Source organism: Thunnus maccoyii, chromosome 2 (assembly GCF_910596095.1).
Source record: "Thunnus maccoyii chromosome 2, fThuMac1.1, whole genome shotgun sequence".
NCBI classification, from domain to species: domain Eukaryota; kingdom Metazoa; phylum Chordata; class Actinopteri; order Scombriformes; family Scombridae; genus Thunnus; species Thunnus maccoyii.
This window is the reverse complement of record NC_056534.1, coordinates 29,596,163-29,616,806: the sequence shown is the minus strand read 5'-3', so window position 1 is coordinate 29,616,806 and position 20,644 is coordinate 29,596,163. Positions and strand designations below refer to the sequence as shown.

At 41.7% G+C, this 20,644-nt stretch overlaps 1 protein-coding gene across 2 annotated transcripts in view; it reads left to right on the top strand.

Moving 5' to 3' along the window:
• xylt1 (xylosyltransferase I) overlaps positions 1-20,263 on the top strand; it is a 79,770-nt gene extending 59,507 nt beyond the window's left edge. For both annotated transcript variants that reach the window (XM_042392075.1, XM_042392083.1), the window contains exons 8-11: positions 93-358; positions 5,888-6,086; positions 11,707-12,040; positions 17,005-20,263. In XM_042392075.1, the coding sequence (XP_042248009.1) occupies positions 93-358; positions 5,888-6,086; positions 11,707-12,040; positions 17,005-17,327 (1,122 nt within the window). In that variant the 3' untranslated portion in view covers positions 17,328-20,263. The remainder of the gene's footprint in view (positions 1-92; positions 359-5,887; positions 6,087-11,706; positions 12,041-17,004) is intronic.
• The last annotated feature ends 381 nt before the right edge of the window (positions 20,264-20,644 follow it).

The following is a 20,644-nucleotide window of genomic DNA, read 5'->3' as shown; positions in this document are numbered from 1 at the left end:
CTTTATCCGTCCCTGCTTTGCCGATCTGCGACCCCCCGTGCACGCACCCCTTTTCCCTCCTCCCTCCCTCCCTCCTCACTATGCCTCTGCAGCAAACGGTGCGGCCCACCTTCTTTGCCAGGAAGTTTGAAGCCAGCGTGAACCAGGAGATAGTGAACCAGCTGGACTCCTACCTGTTTGGACCGTTCCCCCAGGGAACGCCAGGCCTAAACTCATACTGGGAGAACGTGTATGATGAGCCAGATGGTGTGGCCAGTCTGTCGGACACAAAGCTCACGTACTACCACTCCTTCTCACGACTGGGCTTGGCCAGGGCTGCTGCCTCGCTGCAAGGAAACCCAAAAGATCACAGCTGCAGGTTAGTTTTAAAAACAAACGCATGTACTCGAACGCATATGCAAATACTTTTTATATATCTATTCCACTCTTTATCTCCAAACACAGATACACATCATTAACATCACAGCATCATCACACACCTGCAGCTACATCCACAGGTGCAGTTCAGGCTGTTTTTACTCTAGCCACGCCCGTGTTATAAAATATAAAAAGCTTTTGTATCTCTGATCATGCAACGTCTGCGTCTGGGGTCACACGACATGGAAACACAATGGATAGTTCCAATCAGCAGCTGGGAACTCTGGGTAATGCTATTCATTTTGTAACATGATATGACACTCTGTCAATTTAGCCCTGAGATAATGAGGCTATATAGGTCATAGCATTGAAAGCCTTCCCTTCAAGCCAGTGTATTATTGGTGGAAATGTATGAATTCCACAGTGCTGTTAACATAGTATGTGGTTAAAATGAAAAGGGGAAAACCACATTATGCTTTCATATTTAATAGCCAAGTGGAACATTTCAGCTTTGTGTGCTTCATTACAGGTTTCAACAGCATATGTTCTCAGCAGCATCTGGTGCAGGAGCATTTTAGATTAGTTTTCCTTTAGTTTATTTGCACGGAAACTCAGAAAGGAAGGTTATTAAAAAACAGTGACAATTAAATATGCTGCTTAATAAATAAATAAATTGACTGGATGCAAAACAGAAAGCAGAGGTGTAAATTGCTAATTTGAGTACAGTGTGACAGAAAGGCTGATGCCATGCTGATAAACAAACAAAACACCTACAATAGTAACAAATATCAAGATGACATCTTTGTGTTAATCTCAATGACTGCAGCAAAAGTTAATATGACCCCCGACAATGAGACGGGTTAAAAGAAATTAAATGGAACACAGAGTGGAGGAAAACAGTTTCACCTGTGTCTGGATACACACTGTGATCTAATCTGCTGTAGTTTCCGTTGGTTGTCATCCAAGCTGACATCCATCTATCTTTTTCGACTCAGGGAAGTTTCAAAAATCATCAAGTAAACCGACTGATGACATCTTTGAGAGCAGTCTCGCTTGCTGTTATAAAGTAAATCTAGAGGCAACATAAAACTGAGCGTCTCAGCTGGAACGCAGTCCGCCAGCTGAGATGGTTTACTCCTCATAAGCAGGGCTCCAGTCTGGCAGGGCGTCCGGTGCCAGTGCTCCTTCCCCTGCTGCATTGTGGGTGTTCTGTAAAGTCCTGCGGGTAAAGCAGAGTACAGAAAGGAAGCATGTTTCCATCTGTCAAACCTCAGAACCATCTATGGCCTACAGCTGTTTCTGCTCATGCCCTGCATCTGTTTAAAGTGAGAGCAACAGCACACCAAGGAGAAGGTGGAGACATGCACGTATGTGTGTGTGTGTGTGTGTGTGTGTGTGTAAATGTGTGTGCGTGTAGTAGAGAGGGGGTGTCCACATCTCTGTCATTGCCAGGAAATGAGCTTGTGAGAAAAAGCATTTCCTCAGGGCAAACAAGCAAACCTCAACATTTAACATGTACAGTACCAGTCAAAAGTTTGGACACACTTTCCCTTTCATTTGAATGAGAAAACTTTTGACTGGTACTGTACAAGTAAAAGTTTTAGATGGCTCAGAGGCCAAAGGTCACAAAGCAGTAAAACAGAGAGAACTACTTAAAGTGTGTAGGAGTGATCCCGTTATTGTGTCTCTGTATACATATGGATTTATTGTTTCTTATTAAGTATGTTTGCTCATATTGTGTTATGTGATGAGTGTTTTTGCAATTGTTCAGATCTATATACGCCAAGCGGCAACCTCCTGGGCTGAAAAATGAAGCCAACACAGAAGTGCCAAAAACTGCAGTTCCTCGAATGGCCACTTGAGGCTGGTGCCAAAAGAGTCAATCGCTATAGCCCCCATGTTAAAATGCCCAACTTTACAGCAGAAATAAACATGTTTACAGCGTTGTACAAAAAACGGTTTTGGTCTCTATAGCTAATTTCCCCATTCATGACAACTGTACAGGGGTTGAATTTTTATATAACTCACCTGTTTAAATTTTATTAAAGCTTAAAGTTGTGCAAAATTAAGGCTGTGGCCGCTTTGAGTGACAGGTGTGTACACAGGCAAGTCACTACCATGGCGACAATGTTGGTTAGGTAACATAACCATGGCGTAACCCTAGATTTATAGAGTATAGGCGTAGCCGTCACTATTTCAGTGTGTTTTCAGTTCATGAAGGTTAATTGTAACATTTCGATCGCCTAAAAAAGTCTTGTTCAGTGTTTGGTTGTACTAAAAGACCCTCTGAGGAGTCAGATGTTCAGTTTTTTCCCGGTAGGTACATTTTGTTTCAATGGTTTTAAGCCTGTTTTTGGCCAGAGAAAATTAGCATTAGCATCATCACAGTTAACCATAGACTGTAAATGCACCAGGTTAACCAAGTTAGCAGCTAGCAGCCAGCAGCTAGCGTTAGGGTCCACCCTCTCGTCCAAATATGGTCACTTCTGGCTCCAAAAATCCACGATGGCGATGGTCAAAATGCAAACTCGAGGCTTCGAAACAGGAGTCCACAAACCACTGGGTGATGTCACAGTGGCTACGTCTGTTATTTTTTACAGTCTATGATATGCAGTTATTGCACACAGATAAGTGTAGCTTAATGTTTGTGAGTTGTATTAAGCCTTTTGGGGCAAGTCTCAAGCCCTCAAATGCAAACTGAAAGTCAAGATGAATTCATAAGGTGTCTGAATACTTGCACCTCTAGTGGATTGCAACTTTTTATTTCAACGCTGTTCAAAGCTGACTGTGTTGAACACATTTTATTTGCACTTGAACACAGATGAGAAGAAGAGTTCACAATAAACAAGAGATGGTGTGTGCACAGGTTTCTGCAATGACCAATAGCACAGCAGAATATGTGGATAATATAACCTGACTGATACTGGTCTTCTGAGACTGATATAGATGTTTAAAAAAATATTAATGATATTACGTATTTTTTTCACATAAATGCTAACCAAAAACAAACATTTTTCAGTATTTCTTGGGCATTTTAAGCCTGTGTTGTAGACAGAAGTAGAGAGATGACAGGAAACAAGGGAGAGAGAGAGGTGCAATAAAGATTACATTACAATTCATGGTCAGCATCTTAAGTCAAAACAGGTCAAACGTTTGGACACACTTAAAGGGAATGGGAAGGTTTGTCTGAACTTTTGACTCGTACGGTATCTTACGCATTTCTGTATATCAATATTTCTGCAATAAGCCAATATTTGACAATATGGGGCCAACCTCTAGTGGCTAGCAGATATTACGTATTGGTATATAATTTTAGGACTATATTCAGTAAATGATACAGCTCAAAAAATGTTACAATAACTTGCAGTATATACTGTATTTCCACAGTGAATGCCAGAATTAGGGAAAATAGACCGTTAGCTTACCCAACATATGCATGACATAATGTGGTAATCTACATTTTCCAAGGCCTAGTAGGATATAATAATAAAACTCAGACAGTGTCAGACAGATGCACTAGTCCTGCCTGGAGTATGATCTGTTCCATCATAAATTGATCACTGCAGCATTATGGGCTGGAAGCCATGAATAATACACTATTTCTCATAATTCTTGGTGTAATATACAGACACCATATCAGAAACTCACAGATAAATAATGTGAGCTACAATGAGTCACACAGCTGCAGTGAGGCGTTTCTCACATCATGCTGAACAAAAAGGAGAAATAAAAACTAAAATGTGCCTTGTGATTTTCTTAATTCTGCCACACTGGTTTATAGGCCTAATGATGAAATACATAATGTGTGCAGCATGGCTGAACACAGGCGGGCCTGGCGCCATTGTATTTATGTTTTATTGATCTGGAATTTCACCGATCAAGCCAAGGAATTAAAACCAATCAAGTTTATGATTTTTAGTCTAAACTAAGTCACAGCAGTTAGTAACTTCAGTTAAATTCAAGTCCTGGCCTGAAGTCTCAAGTACAGCCACATATGGTGTGTGAATGGCCACATATCTTGCATGCATGTAGAATTCAGATGTGCTACCAACAGATGGATGTGGCAGCCTCGGTGTGAGACTGGAGCAAGAGAGAGGCAAAGGCCGGGGAGGGGGATTTGGCTCTTTTAGCAGCCCTTGAATGGAGCTTCTGTGCAGGCTACGCCCCAGCCCCTTCTCACTGTGTCTCACACTGGCAGCCACGTCTCTTTTGGGAAAGATGGGGCAGGGAGGAATGAGAACCGAGGGACGAAGACAGAAAGGGGGATGATAGAAGGAGCAGAGAGGAGAGAAGAGGAGCAAAGAGGAAAGGGCAGATGGGAAAATAGTTGAGAGGGGAAAGAAAGGAAGAGAGACAGTGGAAAAGAGTGCACACTGCTATCCTTGTGGGTGTAAATATTTGCTGTTCTGCTTGTCAGGGTAGCATTTACCGGGACGGGTTGACTCCTGGTCCTCTAGTGGAATACTGATGAGGCCATGGGCACAGGGGAGCAGGGAGAGAGACAGTGTGTGTGTGTATGTGTGTGTGTGTGTTAATCTTGCACATGTAAAAGAGGAGGAATAAAGAGAAGTTTAAGGAAGCAGAAGAGATGAAGGATGAGAAATCTGGGCGAGAAGGAGTGCAGAGAGCAGCTGCAAAGTGTTTCCCAGCAGTGCCCACCCTGGCCCCTTTTTTGTTTTTCCAGAAGTCACTCGGACTGACTGCCCCGAGGGCCAGCCCTCTGCCACGTATGAAGAGACACACAAACAAACAACAGACTAATCAGAGGGGCAAGACCTTCATTCGGCTCAGGCTGACTGAGTGACCCAGTTCAACTTTGTTCCGCAGACTTGTAATGTGTTTAGTTAGATTGTGTACGTGCGTGTTCAGAGCTCTGACTAATCTGAATCCGCTGCCAATACAGCCCATGACTATTCTGTAATTTTCTGTAGCTCGCTGACTGCTGTGGTCTCAACTGTCACATGTCGTCGTTAACCATCCCCCTTCAGAACCAGAGCACATGTTGAAGCAAGCAGCACATGTGAAAACAATAATTAAGATACAAGAAGAGTGTTATTTACTTACTTAGAGGCTGTCAAAGGTACTTGGGCTTTAATGAGCTGCTCACATGTCCATTACTTTTCTTTGATCTACTGTAATACACATGTACAAGAATAAAAATAGTTAAAAACTCCAGTTACCTAAGCACTGACATAGCAACCAACAAGCTAGGAAAGGGAATCATCAGCATGGTCAACACATGTCTTTGAACAATTATTTTCCTGTTAAAGGTCATTGAATTAATGCCCATCGTGTCACACGATTGCAGAGCACATTGACTCCCCAGTGACCTTAACTGCGAGCATACATTAACATCCAGCTACATTAGCATGTCCAAAGCAGGAGCCCTTCCACACATTATCCAGATGAATCTAGATATTCCTCTCCTCTTACATTGTTGGCCCTTAAAAGCGGCACAGCTTTGGTAGGTCAGTTCAGGTATCAGGTTTGTTAATGAATACTCTCTCTCTCTCCCTCAATGCTCTGCCAGGTATTTCCCCATGGGCCACCCGGTGTCAGTGCATCTCTACTTCCAGGCAGACCAGTTCCAGGGCTACCTGGTCAAGCATCATGCCACTAATCTGGCCACAAGCAAGCTGGAGACCATGGAAACCTGGGTGGCACCCAAGAAGCACTTCAAGCTAACCAATCCTTCCGCCGGTACATTCAGCAGGTTGCAGTTTGCGGAGGTGAGTCAATATATTGGCATTTATTTTTCATTTCACTTATATTGAAGTCACTTATTTGGCATGAAAACACAAATCAGTCAGCCATAGCCAGTGTCAGGAAATGAGTTCTATTAAAAGCCTAAGAACCACATAGGAAAAACACAGCTCTTCAGCATATAATTAGAGGTGAGATATACAGCTCATTGCCATGGTGACCTTATACTCATCGCTATGGCGACCTTGCCAAGACTCATAGCAGCGGATCTCCACACAATTAAACCGGTGTCTGTAATGGCCTTGTAAAATGTAAATTGATTGAATTCATCCAAGTTTATAGGGATGAGTGCTTCATGTGCTGCTTATTTGTTGTTTCCTAATAGAACGTCTTCTCACCTTCACACTGGAATGCTTCTCTTGATTGTCTTGTTATGTTAATCTGTGTTTCTGTTTACCACAATGCCTGTTTAGGATACAGCAGCTCGGCTGTGATGCGACAGCCACACAGACTTTTTACAAAATTAACTGAGTGAATGTAAATTGACCTTTTTCTCCACGTGGCTTTTTCTAAATGTCGGAAATGTCATCAAGTTTGTGAATAAATTTGTTTGTGTCTGTAGACCACACATACCTGGACACACTTTGACCCCCGTTTACGTTTAACCTTTTCCAGAGGTCTCAGTGGGACCCAGACACCCAGTCGCCATGCAGCAGCTCCCTCTCACTAAGCCCTAGCCTATGAAACTGTGAGTGACAGAGAAGTGATGTGAGCTGTGGCTTTTATCTGGATGTGCAGCCTGAGAAAGCATTCGCTGTCTGGCACTGTGCAGTGGCTGTCAGTCAGTCAGTCTGTCCATATGTCATTCAAAACGAGAGCAGAAAGAGCTTAAATAAGACAGCGCGGCTGTAGCAGCAGTAGCTCTGTGCTTTTTGTCATCTTAGCAGATATGACCCATTATACAAAAGCTATACGCAGGAGTTTGCAAGATAAACCATAAGGTTGGTTTAACAATGTGTTTCCTGTCCTAAGAAAGACAGACATGTCTTTCCTTTCACTCCTCTACTGCCGCCTCCTTGCTGCCTTTATAGGCCCTTTTACAGCATGATTTAGTGTAGGACTACTTGCAGCTCACACAGTTAAAATTAGTATTTCACCTCAAGTCAGACTTGACATTGAGAGGTATATTACCGTATGTTGGATACATTTTATACAGTAGAACGACTGACTTTGCCCGATGGTTTAGTCCTCACTCCACCACAGTGTGCTGTATATACACATGCATATTGCGGAAGAAGATGTACAGGGGGTAACAAAATAACAGAAACACCTCCAGAACAACAGAAACCTCAAAACTTACTTACTTATATTGTGAGAAATACACTTTTTCGCTTTCTTTTCTCACCAAAAGCTAAAAGGAGAAGACCGATACCACTCTCATGTCTGTCTGGTAAACATGAAGCTACCGCATACAGCTGGTTAGCTAAGCTTAGCATAAAGACAAGGAGCAGGGGGCAAGAAAGTGAATGAGGTATTACTTGAAAGGTCAGACTATATCTTTAAGGGTTTGAGATATAACTAAAATGTAATATTACAATATCAATACAAATATTTTTTCTGATATCTGTATATATTCAATATGTTTAAAGATCCTCTCCAGACATGTATTAAGATGTATAAAGATACTCTGCATGGAACAATAATGTGTGTCATCATATCATGTTTTTCCATAAAAAAGTATAATTACCACTTTAAAATCCTTAAAATGACATTTACTCCTTCTCCCTCATTAAAAATTCCAGAATCTATGAGTATACAAACATATTCATGGCGGCGAGAATCAGTGCAACAGCTTCTCTGGCTCCCGGTTGTGGTGTAAAGAGTGTTAGGGATTCTCCTCTTAACGTGAGTAAGTGTGCAGATAACACAGCCAGTGCAACTAGGCCAAGAAGGTACAGCCCAACTGAACTTCTGAACATTATCAACAACTCGCCCGCCTCACTTCCACCGAAGCTCAGAGCTCCGCTCAGCAGACTGCAGGTCCTGGACACAGGACTGGTGTAGCAGACTACAATGGTTCAGAGGCAAGAGGAAGCGGTGTGTAAGGAAGCAGAAGAGGGGTTAGTTCCTTAGATTTATGTATGAAATCCTGCCTGATTGAATACGTGTTTCTGAGACTGTCCTTGGTACACTGCAGTTTTAAAGCGGAAACACTCAGCCATAGCGTTGACTGCTTATTTCGCTCCTGATATGTCTTGTAGCATATGAAAAACACCACATGGACATGTTAACAAGGTTAACTGCAGTGGCGCTGCGGTGAACACCTGTGTTTGCTTACACCCACAAAAAGTACCACTAATAAGCTGCCGAATGGAGCCCTGAGAGGCACTCATGCCCTATGGTTTTAAGTCGGCCCAGATGTAGACTGGGACTGACCATGCTGCTGCCTGATCAAACTGACCTGCTGTATTTAAAGGAGGTGTCAGCCTGCAGGCGCCGGCAAGCTGGGGACATGGAGAAAAGGTTTGCAGGGTCGCGGGGTCACAAGGAAGAAATAGAACAGAGCTGGATTACGAGATGGGAGCATTTTATGTTTTCTATTAAGTCAGATAGGGAATTGAGCAGGATTTAATAAGTAATATGGGTTATAGAAATGAGTGATGAGGCATATGTGAGGAAAAGTAATAAAAGTAAAACGTATAATGTACGAGTCATTAGCAGATGCTCTCACTGTAGGTCAGACAGTAGGAGCTTCTTCCGTCTACAGCAGAGGATAATTGAGGGTTAAACCTGCTGAAATAAATGGTGTCTGTTAATAATTGGCGGTTATGAATGGAAAATCTGAATAATTGTTTCAAGTGAGTGGAAAGCGTGAGTAAACACTGTGCCAAGCCTGCAGAAAAAAAAGGGAGCAATTGAAAAAAAAGGGGGTAGAGGTCACGATGAGGTTGCCAGATCAGCATTAGTTCCACAGAAGCATGTTCTTCTAAGTGAAAGAAGGTCATAAGCCTCCGACTTGGTGAGCAGTCGTAAGGCTTGATTGGGTATTGGTCTTAAGCCAAAGCTTATTGGGTAGGAGCACCGAGGGACAGGTTCACTGTGGAGGTCATCGTAAGCCATAGGCTGAAGCTGAAATAGGCCAGAAGTTAATCCGTGTTTGGCCCACTTTCATACTGGAAGAAAGAGTTTCTTGCTACTGGTGGCTTCCTTCATTACCTGCAGAGATACCTGGAGTTTCTACACCAAGAAGCTTAATCACAGAATATTGCAATATTTAAAGTAATAAACTTTGTGAATGTGTTTAAAATGTTCCAGCAAACTTTGAAACAATGTGTTTTTTGTTAGCTCATAATGAAACTATACTATGTATTTGTGTGGGCACAAGGACAGCTGGATCCAGACCACCCCAAGCTCACTGCATAAATATAAGCAGGTCAATATACAGTGGTATGTATTTTATACTTTTTTGGTACGAATTGCCTTCTTCTGCCCAGCATCCCTGTAGTTAACAAGATTGGACATGTAGCACCAGCTAGGAGAGGTCAGCCAGTCAACAAGTGCATGTGCACCTTATTAACCCCTGTGCGTGTGTACCATATATGTGTGTTGGTGGAATGAAGTAGGGAAGCTGCCCACTCGTCTGGTCTGGAACTGCTGCTCCTACGCTGACTGTTCAGACTGAACCTCGAAAAAGTGAACCTTGGACGGCAGCACCAGTGGTACATAATTTATGTTGCGCTTAGTCGATGTTTGTTGCTGAATAAACCATAGGCAAGAACCAGAGGCAAGTCTCAGAGCATGTGAACAATGTCAGAATCTCCCTCGCACAACTTAAGTCGGACGTCTGTAGGCTCTTTCCCAGTGGATTACAGTGAGATTCCTCTGTCAATACTCCCTTCATTTCTTTCACAGGCTTTAGAGCGAGAGTGCTGCCAATCAATCAGGGATGTAGTGTGTGCCAGCGAGTCAGCCTTGAATAAAGTAATGAGCTACAGCGGTGCCAGACAAGAGAGTTGATTAGTAATATAAAGAGAAAAGAACCAAGGTCCAAGGGGCAGAAATGGCAGAGGTCAGTCCAATAATGGAGATAAAAGTGAGGTGTCTTTTACGGATGGCCAAGACACACACACACACTCTCTCTCTGTCTCATTTATGCAAGTTGCGTCTATTTATACTGTACGTCGCAATCTCAATTCTCAAAGGATGTAATACAGAGTCAGTTCCAGTCAGCCATTGATCGTCCAGCAGGGTGAGGCTGTGTTAATCAGCTACCATTGTAAGGATGAGCGCTTCCTAAAGCCGCCATCCCTCTCACATTTCTGCCAACACCCCAGACATCTTTCACTGTCAATGTATGCATGTGTGCGTGTGTGTGTGTGTGTGTGTTGCCTCCTCCTCTATCACTCTGTCTCCCCAATCAATCTCGATCACTCTGCGCCTCTCATTTTGCATACAGCACAGTTTTGCAATCTCTGCAACCCAACACACATCACACCTCTTCAGTTACAGTGTTGACCACAATGAAGACATTAAAGTCAATTAGCTGTTGTGTGCCCTTGTGTGTTCTTGTGATTTATTCTTTCTTCCTGTTCTTTTTTTTTTTTGCTTCATATCATACCAATTCAAGAAGCTTTGCAGAGTGATTGAATCAATTCTGACTTCAAAAGACATAACCAGTACATGTGGGTTCAGTCAAACAAATAAACGTGTATACTAAATGTTTATTATGTAACCTTACAGGCCATAATGATCTTAAATTGGCTCGTTATTGCAGGCTAGCAGCTAGTTCATGCTCTGTAGCCAGAGGCACTATATGTCTCATAATTCACCAAAGATACTGCATGTTTTACTTATTTTATATATTATCTGTTACATCTTTATATTTATATTTATTTAGCTCAACATTTTCTCAGAGAATGCAGCTCTGTCTTTGTGGAAGCATTGAAACCTCATTTTCCTGGAGGTTTCCTCCCTAGACTCCCTTTTTTCTGCCAAACGGTTGTGGTCACTGCGTCTGCATATAATCAGTGTGTTCCTCTGTTTGGGATTTTTTCCTGTGATGTCAGGTTGTATTCTCCTCCACTGTAGTTTCTATTCTGAACAAATACTGTTCACACTGGATACTGGTTGCCATCCGTCTCTTTCTCTCTCTCTATGATATGTGTTCAGAGAGCAAACGGGATGCATTTGATCTTCACCCCAAGGGGATAATGGTTGGGGTCTAGTTATACGCCTTCCCCAGCCTGCCTCTCATATTCCTTGTTAAAGATAAACTCAGACATACCAGCGACCGTGGACAAAGAGACTCAAATGTGCAGGACGAAACAATCAGGCTTGTCAGCTTCTGCATACAATATTATATAACGGCTGTGTGGAGGGCTGGGCTAGAGTGTGGTGCTGTTTGATGAAAAATGCATGCCGAAGATTATTTCCCATGATAATTCAGTGCAGATATTGGTTATCTTCATAGTATGGTCAAATGGTGATGCGTGCACAGAGTGTGTTACTTATTTATGTTCTCTGTGCACTATATACAACAGCTGGAGTGAATTTATATATCATCATCTCATGTGCTTGTCTCTCTTCTTACCCCATTCTGTCACTCACTCTTTTCTTATCTTTTTTCCTTCTCTTCTCCACTGACAGATTGGCACAGAGTGGGATGCAAAAGAACGCATGTTCCGAAACTTCGGCGGCCTGATGGGCCCCATGGACGAGACAGTGGGCATGCAGAAGTGGGCTAAGGGGCCTAACGTCACCGTCACAGTCGTGTGGATCGACCCCACCAACGTCATCGCAGCCACCTACGACATTCTAATAGACGCCAGCGCTGAGTTCACCCACTACCGGCCGCCGCTCAACCAGCCTCTGCGGCCCGGCGTGTGGAGTGTCCGCATCCTGCACCACTGGACTCCTGTGGCTGAGATGCGCTTCCTTATTGCCCCCTTGGCCTTTAATAAGCACCAGCCCATACGACAAGGTGAGGAAGAGGTTCAAATTGCCTCTGTGATTTTCATGAGGCATATTTGTAACTAGCATTTGCCTTTCGTTTTAGCTTAGCATAACAGAAAATTACTATTGATGGTGTTATTTGTACAAATAGCCTTGCGAAAGTTATTGCACTGCTGTGCCATTCCTCAGTAGATAATCATTCATCATTGCTAGATTTGATGGGTTTCCTGCATGGCATGTAAAATAAAATCTGCACAGTGCACAGTGCAATTTAATACAGCAGCTCTGCAATAAATCCTATATTTGGGAAGCTTATAATTGTTGACTATCTGTTGACGCTGTGTCACAGAGGAGTTGCTCCAACACTGTGGTCATTTTTGAGGCTGTAATTTGTGGTTCTTGTAACACCACAAACTAAGACTTCACAAATTCTTAAGAGATGAATCCACAACAGTCTGAGCGCAAATTGAGCATTATAAGCCTCACAGAGGAAGTATTTGTTGTGGGTTATTGTAGAGCAGAGGCCACTACATGCGGGGGGGGTGAGAGTAATGTCTTAGTGTGTGTTGTACACCGATTACATTACTTGGTTACTTGCCCACCGCCCCCACTGTCATTTTGCTTTTCTTTAAATAGAAATAAAACCCATTTAGTTCATTTTTGCATATCAGTGCCCATGTTCATCAAATAAAAAAAACTCTAATCTGTAAAACATTAAGCATGTTATCAATACTTAGTCAGACATCTGATGCTACAATTATAAACTGAAAGTGTTTGCTGCGTGACTGTCGGCAGCAGCAGCAGAGTCGTAGCACAGAGTAAAGACGTCTGTCCTCCCTCCTGCTCTCCGCTGTAAACACACGTAGCTGTTAGTGAGCAGCTGCTCTCATGTCTCGGTGCTTGTTTTCAGCAGAAACAAGCAGGACACGGGAACTTGGCTTGGGTCTTGAAGAGTTGTAGGATGTAGTCACAAACAAATAGCCTAGACTCTGCACACACTGCACTGTTCACAGCGATACTAACTTCATACTCTCTGCTCGGGTCGCTGCAGCCTCACCGTCACACACACATTCTCTCTCTCTCTCTCGCTCTCTCTCATGACCACATATGGGATTTGTTTTTCCTTAAGGGAGCTACACTACTTGTATAAAAAAAGAAATTTTATTCCCCAATGCTTAGGCCCGACGGGGGGGTCAACGCAGGCCTGGTTGGCCGCTGGGCTTGAAATACATTGGAAGAAACCCTCTTACTAGTACTTCTGATAAATCCATGATGGACAGGCTGGCTCATTTTTAGCTTTGAAACACCAACTGTCCAACTTTATCAATTATAGATTAGATTGAGGATTGTGTGGCTTTTGCAGCCACTAAACCTTTGTTATTTGCACATATGTAAATTGGATAATATGCAGACATTTTGCACAATATTGGCCCCTTTCTATGCAAATGAGCCTCATTGCAAAAACAGTCCAATTCACAATGACCTGCGATAATAGCCACACGCAGTTAGAGTGAAATTATTAGCTTCTGCAGAGTTGGTGGCAACTCACTCACTCACCTACTCACTCTTTCACTCTCTCTCTCTCTCTCTGTCTTTTCAAATCTTCAAGTTTGTGAGGCTTAAATGATATTGAATTGATATTAAATGATATCAAGGGTGAAATCTTCAATCAGACATAGGCTTAACTTGGACTTTCAGCTACTTAAAAATAAAAATGTCCTGACAGCTCTGGTGGAGCTCAGGATTCATCCATAAGAGCTGCATTATTACACACAGTTCCACCATATAAAGCTGGAATCTGTGTGTAACAGCTGATCTGTGTAGATGTGTAGCAGAACACAGAACATTAATTATCACCAGATCCTGACCGATCCGGAGTTAATGAAGTTACCGCTGCTGTGCCGCGAGCATAAATGCACACAGCCTCTCTCTCAGTTCGGAGACACACTTATCGTTTCAGCTGCTGTGTGATGCTGCAGCCAGCTGTGACACACAGCCAGCTGTGGGCAACAAAGAGAACATCAGTACTGATGTTTCTATGAAATCTCGGATACATTCAGTGACACCTGAATAACATTATTGTAAGATTCAGACTTTAATCTAACACATTTCAGACCTTCCTGAGTCACATTAATACCTGTAGCCTGTTTTGATGGACATTTCAGTAGATTATGTTATAGATGTGAAATACTAGAGAAGTGAAAGAAGCAAAAATACATCAAAGTTGGTTTGTGAGTGTGGAGGACTGTGTGCTAATTAAAGACATGCAATTTGAAGCTTTTGTGCTCTGTGCAGTTTTCATTATGGACCAATCTGTGTGCTGAAATGTTGAGAAAAGCCTGACACACTGGAAACCGCTTCACTCACTCAATCAGATGCAAAACAAGGGCAAAGTGCATTCAGCTGCAAAACTTTATGAGTGTTTAGCGCAAAATCTTTTATGAATCAGACCTTGAGATGAGGCAGAAAGCAGTTGCAAATGATGCGCAATTCATGGTGCTATCCATTCTTTGTGAATTTGTTCCTCACTGTAAAGCAACAATTGCCTGTTTAAGTGTTCTAAAATGTCTGCGCCCACACACACACACACACACACACACACACACACACACACACTTACACACACTGAGAATTTGTATTTGCAGTGATGCCCTTTCTAATCAAGCCTCTGGGCCTCCACAGACCTCGGTTGTTTGTCATCAAGTCAACCCTAATAACCCAGCGAGCTGCTCATACATACTAAACAATATGTTAAACAACAGCGCACTTAGCCCTCCAAAAACAATGACACAATTAAATCAATCAGCCAGCATGGATAAGAGGCGAGACTGCATTGTTCTCATCCATAAGCAGCCAGTTTGCTCTGAAAGTCACATGAGAGTTGAGACACTAGCTCGAGCACATTCACGTCTTTCTGCGTTTTAATAATCTCACTGAGCCGTAGATGATGAGGAGAAACAACAAATAAAGGTACAGCTTTTGTCTTTAACCCGAGTCTCATCAGGACTCTGGTGGGTAAAGTATTCATCACTGGTTTATGGATTTTTAGGTTCGTTTCAAGTGCACAATGTTCTGGCTCTTTATTGATGTATCAGATAACCTCAGTTGCCAGTTTATTAAGTCAACTTAGCTCAAATTAATGCATTCTGATACAACAGCATTGTAATAAATCCCACTTGTTTTTGTTGAAACTGTTTCAGAGAGGTGCTAATTTATTGGTGATTCACTGATATAAATGGGATGGACAAATTATTAGAAAAACCTCTCATAAAGCAATAAAATTCAACACCACCACAAACTACTGCCCACATATTAAAACTGTTTCAACAAAACCTGAACATTATAACCTTCATGAAAGTAGGATTTATTGCTGGCAGAGCACTCATATCCCTTAATTAAGTTTAAAAAAAAAAAATACAACTGAAAGCTCTTTCTTCAAAATACATCTATCTTAGTATTATCACCTAAATCCATTCAAAGTATCAAAAGTAAAATAAGCCATTATGCAGAATTTCTCATTTCAGAATGTTGTAATAATATAAATGCTACTGAATCATTGTTACTAATGCATTAACAGCAATTATCTGGTCAAAGTGGAGCTAATTTTGACTACTTTGTACAAACAGTTTGTCTTCTCTAGAGCGGTGGATCGTGTTTTATTAGATGATTATATGTTTTGTTTTTAATATCTTGATCTGAAAGGTAACCACTAACTCCAGCTGCCAGATCAATGTAGTGAAGCAAAATATTTCCCACTGAGTTGTAGTCAAGTATAACTATAAAGCAGCAGAGAAATACTGAATACTGAACTAAGTACGAGTAACTCAAAATGGCATTTTTTTCTTAACTGATCATAGTCCAAAAACAGGCTCATTTTACTGCTGTCTTTTCACACATGAGTGCATCAAAGACATTGAAAACTTGTGCCTTTAACTCACAAATAATAAACAAAATATATATTTATATCCATTGTATGGATACATAAATATTAGTGTGTATGTGTGTGTGTGTGTGTGTGTGCTTGTGTGTGTGTGTGTGTGTGTGCTTGTGTGTGTGTATGTGTGTGTGTGTGTGTGTGTGTGTGTGTGTGCGTGCTGTAATGCATGCTTTCATCTAAGCTGTTCCGTCCACCGACTATAATTTACCGCCATGTCTGGCACCAGGTTTCCCTCCTACATGCAGTGCCAGTAAAACTTAATGACGTGGCCTTCCCTTCCTCCCGCATTGGCAGCAGCAGACGCATGCATAAACACACACACACACACACACACATACACACACTCACATCCACAACTACACAAATTTATACACAAACACAAAAATCTACACAGACGCATTACTTCATAGTGTGTGCACTGCTACCACAGGCTAGCTGGCATGGGTTGGACATCTCTTCGCCTGGTGGAGCACCTCGTGTCTGACTGCATCTTTTTGTCACCAGCGCATGAAAAGCGCTTATGTCTGCTCACATCTGGGTGCGAGAGAGTTTGTGTTCCACAGCCACGCTTAGAAGGGATGGCTAGCGCCCCAGTTAGAGGACCAGTGAGGAATTTACAGCTTCACTGGAGCTCAGGGTGGAGAGGGTGTTTTAAGGAGAAGTTGTGTCTACATTTTCTGTCTTTCTGCGGGTCTTGACCATCATGGGAAGAAAGAATGAGGGTGTGTCTGAGTATGTTCTGACTAAAAAGTTAGTGATTTGACATGTGCTATGTCAAATCACTACAATGAATGGGATTTAAGGAGCCCAATCATGAAAATGGATTTAAGGAGCCCAATCATGAAAATCAACCCAAGCAAATTAGCAAGCAGGTTTTCAGATAATGATAAAGCAAATCACATTCCCTGCTTTGATTCATGTTTCCTTCTTTTTTCCTTTTATCCCTTTCCCTCCTCCTCTATCTTTTCCCCCTTCAATCCTCTTTCTCTTTCTGACCCCTCCTCATCATCTCCTTCCTCTCTGTTCTCTCTCTCTTCCTTCTCACGTTTCTCCAGAGGATACCCTAAGGCTCCACAACGGGCCGGTGAAGAACAGCTACATGGAGCAGAGTTTCCACGGCCTCAACCCGGTGCTCAACATCCCCGTCAGCCTGGGCTACGTGGAGCAAGCCAAGAGAAACGCAGCCCTAACTGGCCTGGAGCTCGAGCGTTGGCTAGACAGCCTGGTGGGCGAGCTGTGGGAGGCGGCTGACGTGTGCGCCGTGGGCCCTACTGCCTGCCCTGTCATGCAGGCCTGCCCCAAGAACCCTTGGAGCTCCCTGAGCCCAGACCCCAAATCGCAGCTGGGAGCACCACGTGCAGACGGGCGCATCAGGTAGCAGCGAGGCCTCCAGCTGGACAGGAGGCTACGGCACAGAGAGAGATTCACTGTTGATTTTTATTTATTTAAGGTTAAAGGTGGGGGAGGGGATAGCATTCTTCCTAAGAGGAAGGAGGAAACAAAAGAAAAATTGGATTTTTTCGGAGGTTGGTGAGGGAGTCTGGACAGAAAGCAAAGTGTATGATTTTCAGGTCCTCCCACAGGGTTCCACCTTTTAGGGGATTATGCTGGCTTTGCTATTTCAGTTTCTCAGTGTATTTATTTTTCTTCTCATGGCTGAGTTTTACTGTGATCAAACGTTGCAATTTCGAGCATTTATTTTGCTGCTGAATGAATTATGAAGTCAGCTTTTAAAGCCCTGCATGGGGCACGGCGGTCATGTGAGCGTGTGTTGTCGACACTGGTAGCAGACGAACCTCTGCTGCAAAAAGGCCTTAGCTGTAAGATATATATGAGGAGGCAACCTGGTACTGATTTAACTGATGTGCCTCCTTAGGTTTATGTCAGCATAAACAAACTGACATGATATCTGTGTGTTCAGATACACCCAAACAACGGAAAAGATTATTTTGATACGACTCAAAAGCAGCGAAAAAATAAAAGCAAATTATTCCAGTGTTTGTGAAAGAATTTTGAACAAATATTTTATCATTTTAAAGCCAATTACTTCAAAACTCTGAGTTTCTGGTAGTTCTGTGACTCAGTTTGTAAATCAGTAGATTAAATCAGTAACAGCAGCACAACTTCTTTCAGTTCAGTGCCTGATCAGGATGTGGAACTGTTGGTGGCTGGGCTAACCATCTGCTGCAGTCACATCTCGTAAATATGGAAAAAGAGAAATGCAAATACAGAGGCCTTCTCAGCATAATTACAACTATTTGGATTATAATAGAAATTTAACATAGACACTTAAGTGTTCTAAATTTATAAATTCTTCATCTGTGGTTGTTGTACAATAGTATTTTGAGATTTAACATTCACATAGTGTAGTTTTCTTTAATAAAAACCCAGATGTTGTGACAGGCAGCGGACAAAGAAAGAGTTGTTTTGTCCGTCTCGGTTTTCTTACCAACCTGCCTCAAACTTGAAACACATTATTTCAAGCTGACCTTAAAATTCTCACCCTTGCTTTCAGTGTCATCTTTTTTACTTTCTTCCAGTCATTTCAATGACACTTTATGTTGTACATAATTATACAAAAAGTCTCAAAATTGTGTGAATGAGAGGAGGTGAGTCCATGAGTCGCTATTTATTTATACGTTTATATTAATACTGATATTTTTAGTCAGTGACTAAATAACTGCAACGCTGCCTTGGCAGCATGATAAATATTTTTTTGTAAAGAAAGCCGCCTTTATTTACAAAGGCCAACACCCCAAACTTATACTGTACCTTTTTATGGCCCGCACCTGTGTGTGTTAGTCAGTGTTGTCCTGTCTGAATAGATCTTCTTGTCTTGGTTTCCTACATGGCTGTTTGCCAAGTGCATCACAAGAGAAAGCCACCTTGACCTGTGGGGTCAGAGGTCAGCTACCTAACAACCTCACCAAACAGAGAAGGTGAACAAAAACACTCTTCACATCGAACACACCGGACAGCGTCTGGGATCGGAGGAGAAACTGTGCTTTTCGGTGTTTTATGGTTCCTGTCAGTTTCAGAGTGATAGTGAGTGGTAGTGCTCTTCATGCTGTGACAATAATGTACAATTTCAAGTGAATATTATATTGTGTCTTGATTGCAAAATGCATAATTTATTAGATCGGATCTATGGCACCTTTTCAACTCTATCTACATTTGAAGTATCTTTTCTGCCATCAAGACAATCTCTGGACGTTTCAAACAAGTTAATTACACTGAGGGTAGCACTGAACTGCACCACAGCACATCCTGAACAAGAGGTATGGTCAGATATTTGTTTTACTTTTGAAATAAGTTTTGTCTGAAGCCAATTAGGGTTTCAGTTGTTTTAATTCGATTGTCAACATTGTTTAGCCACCACACGAGCAAAGTGAGTGTTTTTGCAAAGGCTAATTAAGAGACATTACTGTTCGTTAATGTCAAGTTCACCTTGCCTCTCTGTCGGATGTGTCTATTATGATTGCTACCACTCCCTCCCTCTCAAACATACACTGTTTCTGGGGTCGGGTTGTAAAGGACAATTTGTTTCCCCAGTGGACGGCTTCTGTTGCCATCTTTTAACTTATAGTGCCACCGTGCTCAGAACAATTACTTCACAAAATACATGCTATTATGTAAGTTCAATGACAGTTTTGGAAAAAGGTGAATTAAATAAATGTAACTCAATGTGAAAGTCCTATTTTGTAACAAAATGATTAACAATGAAGAAAATGTACATAGGTATTTTGTATTGAAATATTGTTTAAAAGGTATTGTACATGTAAATACAAATGTGGTTAAATGATATTGAATTATTCAGAGTTTTTGAAGTGTCAATAACTGGGCACAAAGAGTGACTTGATGGTGTTTCTTGATTAAAGTACATAACCTGTTTCAGTGTTTTGGACAGCTGTGACAACAACCTTGTCATATTTGCCTCTCAGAGAAAATCTCATGCCAGATTGTTGTTGTTCTTGCTGGAATGTATTGTCGAGCAACTGTTGCACAAATTTCTCTGAACTGACGTTTCCCCCGTTCTTGTTTTTTTTTTTTCCCGGGGAGGCTCTGTGTGCCTTAGCTGACTTTTAGAACCTTCTCTGTCCATTTAAGGAAAAAAAATCCTTATTTTGTTATTTGTTTTGACCTTATGTGAAGAATACCATGAGTCTGTCAAGTGATTCACTGGTACTGCAACACCAAAAAGATGTCTGCTGTTGTATATATCATCAGGCCTTCTGTCTTTATCAGCTTTTATTTTTTTCTTCCCTTTGGGAGATTTGTTTTGTTGTACTTGACTGGCTTGTTTTACTTTTCTCTGACTGCTTTTTGGAAATAAAATTCTATGGAAAAACAGCAACATACTGACTCTGTGCTACAGCAGTGACATACTAGTGATCATGTTATTGTTGATAAAAATTGTTACTACTGAAGATTTTTTCCACTATTACTCTCCTGTTATGCATTAAACACATTTAGCTTAGTAAATATAGCCAAAGTCTATTTAACTGGGTAATTTAATACAGCATATTTTTATTCACTTTCATTGATCATTAAATGTTAATGTTATTTTATCATATTAATTTCAAGAAAATGTATATAAATTGCTATAAGCTGAAATAATTTAAACCTGCATTAACTGATTTTTTTGGCCACATGGGGGCAGCAGAAACAAGTTGTGAACCATAGACTGTATAAAAA